Source organism: Hemitrygon akajei, chromosome 32 (assembly GCF_048418815.1).
Source record: "Hemitrygon akajei chromosome 32, sHemAka1.3, whole genome shotgun sequence".
Classification (NCBI taxonomy): Eukaryota; Metazoa; Chordata; class Chondrichthyes; order Myliobatiformes; family Dasyatidae; genus Hemitrygon; species Hemitrygon akajei.
In genome coordinates, this window is record NC_133155.1 from 31,118,830 (window position 1) to 31,131,983 (window position 13,154).

A 13,154-nucleotide genomic window follows, 5' to 3' on the forward strand; every position below is an offset into this window, starting at 1 on the left:
TCTAAGGCTGGAAGGGCTGTATCACTAAATAAATAAATACATACACTGGGAGAGTTCGCACACTACCGAAGGGGTGCAATGGGTCAGGCAGCATCTCAGCTCTCTTGTTCCCTCCACCATTTTATACTGGTTATCGCCTTTCTATCTTTCAGTCAAATACTGCCTGCATTGATGCTACCTGACACACTGAGTTCCTCAGCGTTTCGTGTATTGCTCCAGATTCCAGCGTCTGCAGTCCCTTGTGACTCCACTGAGAGAGTTTGTACCAGTCAATGTCGCCAATGAGAATAATATTCATTTGATTATTTTTCTCCATATTTCCTTTCAGCATTAAGGAGACAATTTCAGTCCATTGCATCCATGCCAGCTCACAGAACAAACCTTCTCCCCACTAATTTACTCTGAAATCTATTCCCCTGGCATTCCCATCAACTATCCCAGATTCTCCCACTCAGTTAGACGTCTGGCTGATTAACCGATAATAGATAATTAGCTTACCAACTCACACATCTTAGGGATGTGTGAACAAATCAGAGCACCCAGAGAAAACTATACAATACCGGGAAGAGCATGCAGACTCCACACAGACAGCAAAGGAGGTCAGGATTGAACATTTCCAAAGGACTAGCCAGTCCGTCAGGTAGGAGAAGCGATGGCCAGGCATTATGTGACGCATGCAAAGTCCTCACATCTAGTAGGTGAACATCTAATGACAGTGGCGTAGCAGTTGGCACAATCACTTTACAGTGCCATCTGTAAGATCGTGGTTCGATTCCTGCTGCTGTCTGGAAGAAGTTTGTTTGTTCTTCCTGTTAATGTGTGTGTTTCCTCCAGGTGCTCCGGTTTCTTCCCACAGTCCAAGGCCGTATGGGTCAGTGTTAGTGAGTTGTGGGTATGTTGAGCTTTCAGCCCTGGGAGCACGGTGACACTTGCTCAGCACAGTCCTCGCTGTTTTGATTTAATACAAGCAACACCTTTTGAGTGCTACACTTGCCCACACACCCCCCACACCTCCATTCAGAGCCCCAAACAGTCCTTCCAGGTGAGGTGACACATCACCTGTGAACCTGCTGAGGTTGGCCATTGTCTTGGGCACTCACAATGCGGCCTCCTCTACATTGGTGAGACCTGTCATAAAATTGGAGGACAGCTTCGTCGAGCACCTCTGGTCCTCCTCTACATTGGTGAGACCTGTCATAAAATTGGAGGACAGCTTCGTCGAGCACCTCTGGTCCTCCTCTACATTGGTGAGACCTGTCATAAAATTGGAGGACAGCTTCGTCGAGCACCTCTGGTCCTCCTCTACATTGGTGAGACCTGTCATAAAATTGGAGGACAGCTTCGTCGAGCACCTCTGGTCCTCCTCTACATTGGTGAGACCTGTCATAAAATTGGAGGACAGCTTCGTCGAGCACCTCTGGTCCTCCTCTACATTGGTGAGACCTGTCATAAAATTGGAGGACAGCTTCGTCGAGCACCTCTGGTCCTCCTCTACATTGGTGAGACCTGTCATAAAATTGGAGGACAGCTTCGTCGAGCACCTCTGGTCCTCCTCTACATTGGTGAGACCTGTCATAAAATTGGAGGACAGCTTCATCGAGCACCTCTGGTCCTCCTCTACATTGGTGAGACCTGTCATAAAATTGGAGGACAGCTTCGTCGAGCACCTCTGGTCCTCCTCTACATTGGTGAGACCTGTCATAAAATTGGAGGACAGCTTTGTCGAGCACCTCTGGTCCTCCTCTACATTGGTGAGACCTGTCATAAAATTGGAGGACAGCTTCGTCGAGCACCTCTGGCCCTCCTCTACATTGGTGAGACCTGTCATAAAATTGGAGGACAGCTTCGTCGAGCACCTCTGGTCCTCCTCTACATTGGTGAGACCTGTCATAAAATTGGAGGACAGCTTCGTCGAGCACCTCTGGCCCTCCTCTACATTGGTGAGACCTGTCATAAAATTGGAGGACAGCTTCGTCGAGCACCTCTGGTCCTCCTCTACATTGGTGAGACCTGTCATAAAATTGGAGGACAGCTTCGTCGAGCACCTCTGGTCCTCCTCTACATTGGTGAGACCTGTCATAAAATTGGAGGACAGCTTCGTCGAGCACCTCTGGTCCTCCTCTACATTGGTGAGACCTGTCATAAAATTGGAGGACAGCTTCGTCGAGCACCTCCGGTCCATCTGCCACAAGCGTAACTTCCTGGTGGCCAAACATTTTAATTCCCATTAAATTTAGTCCCTTCCTCCTTCTCAATGCTCCATTTTCCTCTCCTATCAGAATCCAGCCCTTGGCCTTTCCTACCCACCTGGCTTTACTTATCACCTTCCAACTAGCCTCCTTCCCCTTCCCCCCCCCCCCCACCCCCCACCTTTTTACTCTGGCATCTTCCACCTTCCTTCCCAGTCCTGAAGAAGAGTTTAGGCCCAAAACGTTGAATAATTCTTCATCTCCATAGATGCTGCCTGACCTGCTGAGCTCCTTCAGCATTTTATGTGTGATACACTTCAGTGTATGTTTCAATTATGTGTAATAAATAAAGCTAATCTTTATCTCTTTGTAATGAAATCAAGTTGCAACTAAGAAGGCAATATTGCATCCTTTGCTCAGGTGTCCCTCTGCTGGTTTCCTTGGTTACGACAATAATATGACCACAGAGCAGCACAATGGCGTAGTGGTTAGCACAAAACTTTACAGTACCAGAGACTCAGGGTTCAATTCCCACCACTGCCTGTAAGGAGTTTGTACGTCCTCCCTGTACCCACATGGGTTTCCTCCGGTTGCTCCAGTTTCCTCCTACCTTTCAAAGATGTACCGGTTAGTAGGTTCATTGGTCATTGTAAATTGTCCTGTGATTAGGCTAGAATTAAATCAGAGGAATGCTGCATGGCATTGTTCGAAAAGCCTATTCCACGCTGTATTTCAATAAATAAATAAACCATGGGAACATAATTAAGACATTCTTCTCCATCTTCAATCATGGCTGATTTAATATCCCACTTTACCCTATTCTCCTGCTTTCTCTCTTTAACCTTTGACACCCATATTAATCAGGAACCTATCAAGCTCTGCTTTAAGTATAGATTCAAAGTACATTTATTATCAAAGAAAGTATAAATTATGCAACCGTCAGATTTGGCTGCTTACAGGCAAGGCAAGAAACCCTAAACAAGCTAAGAAAAAATAAAGACCAAACCCCAATGCTCAGAGAAAGAGAAAAAAAAAACACAAATCATTTAAATTATAGTGAAGAGCAAGAACAACAGCATTCCGAACCAAATTGAGTCCTTAGATCCAAATCCCCGGAGCAGTCCGGAGTAGACCCAAAGCCTCAGTATTCAGTTCATCATATCTATACCTAATACACCCAATGACTTGGCCTCAACAGCCATCTGTGGCAATGAATTCCAAGGATTCGCCACACTCTGACAAAATAAATTCCTCCTCATCTCTGTTCTTCTAGGCCCTCTGGTCCTAAGTCCCTTTGCACCTCTGATTCTGACTTGGCCCCCGTTTAGAAAATAGTTTACACTTTATTTCTTCTTCCAAAGTGCATGACCACATGCTTCCATACACTGTATGCCATCAGCCTCTTCTTTGCCCATTCTCCTAATCAGTCAAAGTCTAAGTCTTTCTGCAGAGTCCCTTCTTCCTTAGCACTACCTGCCCCCCCACCTATCCGTATCATTCCCCAACTTGGCCATAGAGCTATCAATGCCATCACAAAAATCATTGACATATAATGTGAAGAGAAGCAGTCCCAACATCAAACCCCTGCAGAACACCACTAGTCACCAGCAGCCAGAAAAGGATCCTTTTGTTCCTGCTCTTTGCCTCCTGCCAGTCAGGAAATCTTCTTTCCATGCTATCCTGTAATGCCATGAGCTCTTACCTTGTTTAGCAGCCTCATATGCAGCACCTTCTGAAAATCCAAGTAAACAACATCCGCTGACTCTCCTTTTTCTATCCTGACAGAATTTTTATTTCCTTAGAGAACTTCAACAGATATGTCAAACAATATTTCCTCTTAAGGAAACCATGTTGACATTGGCTTATTGTATCATTTGCCTGCAATTACCCAGAAACCTAATCCTTCATGCTAACTGCCCTGTAACTTCCTTTCTTTTATCTCCCTCCCTCTTAAAAAGTGGAATGACAGTTACAATTTTCCAGCCCTCCAAACCAATCTAGAATCCAGTTGTTCTTGAAAGATCACCACTAGATAGATAGATAGATAGATAGATAGATAGATAGATAGATAGATAGATAGATAGATAGATACTTTATTCATCCCCATGGGGAAATTCAACTTTTTTCCAATGTCCCATACACTTGTTGTAGCAAAACTAATTACATACAATACTTAACTCAGTAAAGAATATGATATGCATCTAAATCACTATCTCAAAAAGCATTAATAATAGCTTTTAAAAAGTTCTTAAGTCCTGGCAGTTGAATTGTAAAGCCTAATGGCATTGGGGAGTATTGACCTCTTCATCCTGTCTGAGGAGCATTGCATCGATAGTAACCTGTCGCTGAAACTGCTTCTCTGTCTCTGGATGGTGCTATGTAGAGGATGTTCAGAGTTATCCATAATTGACCATAGCCTACTCAGCGCCCTTCGCTCAGCTACCGATGTTAAACTCTCCAGTACTTTGCCCACGACAGAGCCCGCCTTCCTTACCAGCTTATTAAGACGTGAGGCGTCCCTCTTCTTAATGCTTCCTCCCCAACACGCCACCACAAAGAAGAGGGCGCTCTCCACAACTGACCTATAGAACATCTTCAGCATCTCACTACAGACATTGAATGACGCCAACCTTCTTAGGAAGTACAGTCAACTCTGTGCCTTCCTGCACAAGGCATCTGTGTTGGCAGTCCAGTCTAGTGCCTTTATAATCCATCTGGTCCAAGTGGCCTATCTACCTCAGACCTTTCAGCTTCCCAAATGCCTCCTCCTGACTAATAGCATTCATTTCTGCCCCCTGATGCTCTCAGATTTCTGGCATACAGCCAGTGTCTTCCCCAGTTCATCTGCCATTTATTTGTCCCCTATTACTACCACTACAACATCACTTTCTAGTGGTCCGATGTCCACTCTCATTTATATTTTTGCCAAACTTACCTTCATATTTCATCCTTTCTCTCCTTATTGCTTTTTAAGTTGCCTTCGATTGGTTTTTAAAAGCTTCTCAATCATCAAGTTTAATTAATTAGTTAATTAATTTGCATTAATTTCTTTTCTATTATATGTCCTCTCTTTTGATTTTATGCTGTCTTTGACTTCTCCTGTCCACCTTTCCTGTAGGATATATTTTCTTCTTTGGGTTGTAACTAACCTGTGCCTTCTGAATTTCTCCCAGAAACTCTAGCCATTGCTGTTCTGCCATCATCCCTGCCAGTGTCCTCTTCCAATCAGCTTTGGCCAGCTCCTCTCTCATCCCTTTACTCCACGTAATACTGAAATCTCTGATTTAGCTTCTCCTTCTCTCTCAATCTGCAGGGTGAATTCTATAATATTATGATCACTGCCTCTTAAGAGTTCCTTTGCCTTAAGCTCGCTCATCAAATCTGATTCATTACACAACACAAATCCAGAGTTTTCTTTTCCTGAGCAGGCTCAACCACACACTGTTCTAAAAAGTCATTCTACAAATTCCCCCAGCAGCAACCTAATTTTTCCAATCTACCTGCATATTGAAATCCCACATAATTATCGCAATATTTCCCTTTTTACATGCCTTTTCTAAATCCCATTGTAATTAGTACCCCAAATCTTACCTACTGTTTGAGTGTTTTTACCCTTGTAGTTTCTGAACTCTACCCATAAGGATTCTACTTCTTCCGATCTCATGTCACCTCTTTCTAAGGACTTGTTTTCAGTTTTTTACCAAGAATCACCCCACCCCCTCTGCCTACCTGCTTATTCTTTCAATACAATGTGCATCCTTAGAGGTTAAGCTCCCAACTATGATCTTCTTTCATCCATGACTCAATGATGCCCACAAAGTCATACCTGCTTATCTCTAACTGACAACCTCATGTTCATCGACATTATTCTGTATACTGCATGAATTCAGATCTCACACCTTCAGTCCTGTATTCATTGCCGTTTTTGATTTTGCCTCCGTGTTACCAGAAGTTAAATTCTTATCCCTTTCTAAAAGTTTTGTTGTTTTATTTATTCTGGGGATTTTCATGATCTTTTCTGCACTCTCCTTCTCTTTTACTTTATCCTCCCTTTTCTAAACTATTAAACAGCTGAACCCGCTCTATAGTTTAAAGACATACTTCTACCCATCCCACTGACTGCCATTTTGCCCTGTACTTGACCACTGCCTCATTACATACTACACCCTCTGCCAAATTACGTAGTTTAAACTTTCCCCATCAACTCCAGCAAGCCTGCTCACTAGGACATTGGGCCCCCTTGAGCTCAGGTGAAACTTGTCTTTTTTGCACAGCTGATACTTTCCCCAGAAGGGATTCCAATGATCCAGAAATCTGAAACCCTGCCGCATACACCACTTTCTCAGCCACACTTTCATTTGCTAAATCGTCCTTCACTTACCCTCACTAGCGCGTGGCACGGCCAGCAATTCAGAGAATACTACCCTTGGGGCCCTGCTTTTTAGCTTTCTACCTAGCTCCCTTCAGGACCTCGTCCCTTTTCCAACCCATGTCATTGGTACCAATATGGCAAATGTCTTCTAGCTGTGACACCCTCCCTTCGTAGAATGCTGTGGATCCAGTCTGAGACATCCCTGGCCCTGGTACCTTGGAGACAATATCTGGGTGTCTCTTTAACATCCACAGAATATCCTTTCAGCTCCTCTAACCACAGAATTCCTTCTCAATATTGAATTCCTGCCCCCTTTCCATCTGAGCCATTGAACCAAGCACAATGCCAAAGATCTGGTTGCTGTGGATTTCCGCTGGTACGTCACCCCCCTCAAAAGCATCCAAAGCTATATACATTATTTAGAGGAATGGTCATGGGGGTACTCTGCACTGTCTATTCCCCTTCCCCCTTCTGACTGACGCACAGCTACCTGTCTCCTGCAACTTAGGTATGACTACCTCCCTGTAGCTCCTACGTATCACCGCCTCATTGTCACGTATGTGCCAAAGGTCATCCAGCTGCGGCTCCAGTTCTCTGCCTTGGTTTGTAAGGAGCTGCAGCTTGATGTATTTCATGCAGATGTAATTGCCATGGAGACTGCAGGTCTCCCGAGGTCCCAAATCTCACATTAAGAACACACCTCCAACCCTGGACCCATTCTCACTGTACTAATAGACAAAGAAAGAGGAAAACTTACCTGCAACTTACCAAGAGTCCTTCCCTATACCTCTTGAGCCAAGGCCTGAAACTGACCACTCTAATCACTGTCCACTCCTACGACGGTCACTCCACTCATACCTAACTTCTTTTCATTGGCCCTTGCCAAGTGGCTAATAAATCGCGATGGCTGAAGCCCACTGAATAAGCTGAGCATTGCATTGTACCATGTCTGCTGCTATCCTCTTACCTGAATCACTGCTCCTTTCTCTGGCTGGTTTGCCGAGTTCCCGAGGAGTCGGCGCCTGTTCCCCACCAACTCTGCAAAGAAAACATTGCAAATCACCATCTGTCCAACACCTTACCAGCTGAGCTCTTTTCAAACACAGATTAAAGCCTCAATATATAAATATTCTTCTATCAGACTTTCTCTCTCAGTACATGTGCCTAGAAATTCAATAGTATGACAGTCCAAATTTGCCTTCCTCACAGCCCAACATTACCAGTCGCAGCTCCCCCAACCATCACCATTCAGATTTCTGTTTCTCCAGACAAATATAGTCTGATTCTGATTCTGTTCTCATCCACCACCCACTCTCAGCCCTTCGCAAACCTCTTACAGGCAGTGATGGGAATTGAACTTCCAGCACAGCGATCACTGAATGGAGTTCAATTCCGGCCATTGCCTGTAAGGACATTCTCCCTATGACCACATGGGTTTCCTCCAGGTGCTCTGGTTTCTTCCCACATTCCAAAGAGCCGTACAGTTAGGGTTAGTGAGTTGTGGCCACGTTATGCTGCCATTATGAAGCATGGTGACACTTGCCCAGTGAAATCCTCTCTAAATTGATTTAATGTGAACAACACATTTCACTCTATGTCTCGATATGCAGTACATGCGACAAATAAAGCTATTTTTATATCTTTATAGTCACTGCTGAAATCACCGAACCCAAGCACCACTTCCTTCCAATTCAAACCCCTTATACTTCTCACTCCACCATCCAAATGGCCAATCCCAGAACTGCTTCACACCCGCATCCAAACTGCTGGGCTCCGGCGCCTGATTGCCTCATCCTCAGCCACTCACACCCCACCCTCCCTCATCCGGAGCCACCAACCGTCACGAACCTGGCTGGCTGCAAAGTGCATCTTCAAAGCTTCAATGCCTTCAGCCTTTTGGGGAGATCCAGTTTTTGCTCATCAGCAAAGGACATCAAAACATATACAATGCAAAGGAGAATTGGGGGGGGGGGGGTTTGACGGAGGTATACAAAGTTATGAGGTTTAATGCAAGTAGTGCTTCTCCACTGAGGTTGGGTGACACTAGAGGTTAAAGGTTAAGGGTGAAAGGTGAACTTGAAGGGGAACTTCTTCACTCAGAGGGTGCTGAGAGCGTGGAATGAGCTGCCACTGGTCGTGATAGATGAGGGTTCAATATCAGCATTTAAGAGAAATTTGGATAAGTACATGGATGGGAGGGATACGGAGGGCTATGGTCCAGGTGCACGTCGAAGGGATTAGGCAGAATAATAGATCAGCATGGACTAAATGGGCTGAATGGCCTGCTAGTGCGCTGTACTGCTCTATGTCTTCATGCACAGCTTGTTCCCAGCAGAGGCATTCAGCAGAAAAACCTCAAACTCAAAGGAGAACTGTTTCTCACCAGACTTTAAGGCTTGACTTTGTTTTAAGGTTGCTGATTAAAAAAAAACACCTTGCAAAATTTTCATCAACACCCTACCCTTGAATCAGTTTTGATAAGAGAATTGGGGCATGTGGAGCCAGGTGAGAAACTGAGCATTAGAGAATGCTTGTGTTATATAGTCTGCTGCCTTTCCTCCAGTGGAGATGGGGAGAGACGGAATGCACTCTGCCCTCGTTCCTACATCTGCAAACATACGTGCTTCCCTACATCATCGCTGGATTAAAAGCAGAAAATGTAGGAAATACCCAGTGTATCGTATCTATAAACCCTTACTGAGCATATGGTCTTCCCTCAGACATAACTGGGCCTCCTTTAACTAATTCTCAATCAGTAGGACTAAATCGATCATGAGTAAGTTTCTAGGGAATGGAAATGTGGCTAACAATCCAACGGGCTCAGAATCTTTAGGTATATTTATGAAAAGGGACTTAGAGTGATAACGTGGGAGAGAGTATTGAGAACATAGGCAGGGTTGCAGACATTAAGACCTTCACCAGTTCCCCTGCCTCAAGTATAATTCACCATCATTCTCCAACCTCATTAGGTGCACTCACCACAAGCCTCACGGCCAAACCAGTTGCCTCGATTACATCAAGCCTCATGCTTTTGAAAACCACTGTTTTGATAGCGCTTGGGTCAGAGCCTCATTGGCCAGAACAGACCTGACTAGCATCACCACAAACCACTGCTCGGACAAGAGTAGCTCTTGCTGACTACCTCTCAGTCGATGAAGAAATAACTGACTGAGGACCACTGACAGCGCACAAAACGATATATCAATTCATAATCTACTCCTTTCTATAACATGGATTTGGGGTCCAGAGCAGTTAGAGTTAAACTGGTATTGTAATTGTTTTATATTGTCACGTGTACCAAGATGCAGTGAAAATCTTGTCACGCATACTGTTGATACAGATCAAATCATTACACAATGCCTTGAACTAGGATAAGGTAAAGCAACAGCAATGCTGCATTAAGTGCAAATGCTACCTAAAAAGTGCAGTGCAGGTAAGTGATAACTGATGTTCTTGTAAAGATCATAAAGAATAAAGTGCAAGATAGTGAGGTGGATTGTGAGGTCAAGAGTCCACCCTATTGTACTAGAAGACTGTTCAAGAGTCTGATAGTAGTGGGATAGAAGCTGTCCTTCAGCCTGGTGGTGCGTGCTTTCAGCTTTTAGTATCTTCTACCAGATAGGAGAGGTGAGGAAAGAGAATGTCCAGAGTTGGGGGTGGAGATGGGGTCGTTAATTATGCTGGCTGCTTCACTAGGCAGCGAGAAGTTTAGACGGAGTCCATAGAGGGGTGGCTGGTTTCTCTGATGTACTGAGCTGTGTCCACAACTTTCTGTGGCTTCTTGTGGTCACGTGCAGAGCAATTGCCATACAACGTTGCTGTGAGTCCAGGGAGACTTCTTCCTATCGCAAACAAGAGGAAATCTGCAGATGCTGGAAATGCAAGCAACACACACAAAATGCTGGAGGAACTCAGCAGGCCAGGCAGCATCTACGGAAAGAAGTAAACAGTCGATGTTTTGGGCCGAAACCCTTCAGCAGAACTGGATCAAAAAATCTGAAGAGTAGATTTGAAAGGTGGTGGGAAGGGGGGAGAGAAACACCAGGTGAGAGGTAAAACTTGGAGGGGGAGGGATGAAGCAAAGAGCTAGGAAGTCGAATGGTGAAAGAACCAGAAGGTCATGGAAGAAAGAATTCTTTCTATGGTACATCGATAAATATTGGTAAGGGTCAACAGGGACATGCCTAATTTATTTAGCTTCCTGAGGAAGTCGAAACATTGGTGAGTTTTCTTGGCCACAATATCAACATGGTTGGACCAGGACAGGCAACTAGTGATGTTCAGACTAGGAACTTGAAGCTCTCAACTTCAGTACCATTGATGTGGACAGGAGCGTGCGTGCCGCCTCCCTTTCTGAAGTCAGGGACCAGCTTTTGTTCTTCTCACATTGACGAAAAGGTTGCTGTCATGACTCCATGTCACTAAGCTCTCTGTCTCCTTCCTGTACCGGGGCTCGGCGGCCCACTCGTCGATCGACTTGTAAATAAAGTTACAGCGGCATCCGCCATGCATCGTGAGTAGGACATCACGGACGCAACCTTGCAGATCAATGTTGTGGTGCTCCTGCTGTTGACTGATTGCGGTCCGTTGGTCAGGAAGTCGAGGATCCAGCTGCAAACAAAGGCATTAACTCCCAGGGTCCTGAGGAACACCAGACACATCTCAGGACATTTTCCACCTGTGAAATGAGAAGCCCTGGACAGCAATTCTTAGATCATCACATTCAGACGAGTGTAGGGCAACTAGGAAATGTGTCTGGGCCCTTCATAGCACACTTGGTCCCTGGCTCCACCTGTGGTAAAAAGCTGGAGCAATATATAATGACGTTCAACATGGTCCTCTCGTATGAATAATTGTCCTTGTGCATCTATAGACGTGTGCCCTTTGTTGGTTGGTTGGTTTACCTTCTTCAGTAGGTCTACTTCTTCTTAAAGGAGGCCTGCAGCAGTTGAAGTAGCAAGTAAGGCTTAAAATGGCCAGGTTTCCTTCCAAAGATCTGTAGTTGGGAGATGAATTTGCCCCTCTGGATTGTCCCTAGTGTAGAGCACATGGTAGAATCCAGAGGAGTTGATAGAAACGTGAGGAGAATAGTTTGTACGGAATATTATTAGGGAATGGAATTGGTCTAGGAGCCAGCATGGACTCGACAGCCTGAATGGTCTTCTGTCAAATTGAAAAATGGGAATAACCCTTAGGGATTTTTGAGCAATGTCTTTATTCTCTTCAGACACTGAGACCCACACGACGTTCAAACCAACATCATCAGCTACCAATACAAGTCAACAAGCCCTTTGCTAATGGAGCTGTGAGATGTTGGTGGGTGGGGCAGTAGTCAAAGCCCTGTCTGGTCCACAACAACATGGGAAGGTGTAAAAGGGCAGGGCTGCAGAACAACGTAAATAGAGATTGCCATGAAGAGTAACACACACAAAATGCTCCAGGAACTCAGCAAATCAGACAGCATCTATGGAGGGGAATAAACAGCCCAAAGGACTTGGCCCAAAATGTTGACTGTCTTCCATAGATGCTGCCTGACTTGCTGAGTTCCTCCAACAGGTTGTGTGCGCTGTTCATGTTTTCCAGCGAGTACAGAACCCCATGTGCTTACGATAAGCTGCCTTTGAAAATATTAAGCAAGGATGATGTGTAAGGTGGTCATGGTTAGCATGGTACAGCCAGGAATAACGGTTCTGTGAGCCTCCTGTTATAATGGGAAATAGTAGCTTTGGACTCTTCTTACCTTAGATTTAAAAATGCCCAGTTATCCATTAAACATTGAACTACTTTCAAAGATCATTCCCCACTATACGGGTGGCATTAGCCGATAGAGAAAGAGGCCTGAAGCATTACCACACATTGTGACACTCCGCCTCTGTTCTACTTACTTAGACAGACTTGTTAACAGTGGCTTCACTTTCACTGGAGGTGGAACCTTTCTGGGAGGCATCAGGTTGTGCTTGACGGCAGACTCTGATCGTCCAGTCTTGGGCTCTTTCTTCTCATCTGCAAAAAGACAGAGGTGATGCAGAAGAGAGGGAGAGAGGGGACACCAGACGCAGTGGACAGCCCCAGTAGATTTGAAAATGAAGTGTTTCCTAACCTGAAATGACTGCTTTGGGGTCCTGAATGGAGGTGAGGGAGGAGGTGAATGAGTGTGAGCATCCGCCACTCGCGGGGATGAGTACCAGGAGGGAGATTAGTGGAGAGAGACATGAATGGACAAGGGAATCAGGGAGGAAGCAATCCCGGTGGAAAACGGAGAACGGGAGTGAGGTAAAGATGTTTTGGTGGTAGGCTCCTGTTGAAGAATAGTGGAAGTTATGGAGAATGATGTGTTGGATGCGGAGGCTCACGGGTTGGTGGTGAGGACAAGAGAAACTCTATCCCTGTTAAGTCAGCGGGAAGATTAGGTGAGCACGGGTGTCTGGGAGATGGAGGAGAAGCCAGTGAGGGCAGCATCAATGGTGGAGGAAGAAAAACCCCGTTCTTTGAAAAGGGACACCTCTGACGTCCTGGAAGGTAAAACCTCATCCTGGGAACAGATGTGGCAGAGACAAAGGAACTGAGAAAAGGGAATGACATTTTTACAGGAG

At 45.2% G+C, this 13,154-nt stretch overlaps 1 protein-coding gene across 5 annotated transcripts in view; it reads right to left on the reverse strand.

Moving 5' to 3' along the window:
• Window positions 1-13,154, reverse strand: part of LOC140719754 (SH3 domain-containing kinase-binding protein 1-like) — a 158,787-nt gene that overhangs the window by 15,884 nt on the left and 129,749 nt on the right. For all 5 annotated transcript variants that reach the window (XM_073034596.1, XM_073034595.1, XM_073034600.1 and 2 more), the window contains 2 exons: window positions 12,447-12,564; window positions 7,529-7,599 (listed from right to left, as the gene is read on the reverse strand). In XM_073034596.1, coding sequence (XP_072890697.1) covers window positions 7,529-7,599; window positions 12,447-12,564 — 189 coding nt within the window. The remainder of the gene's footprint in view (window positions 1-7,528; window positions 7,600-12,446; window positions 12,565-13,154) is intronic.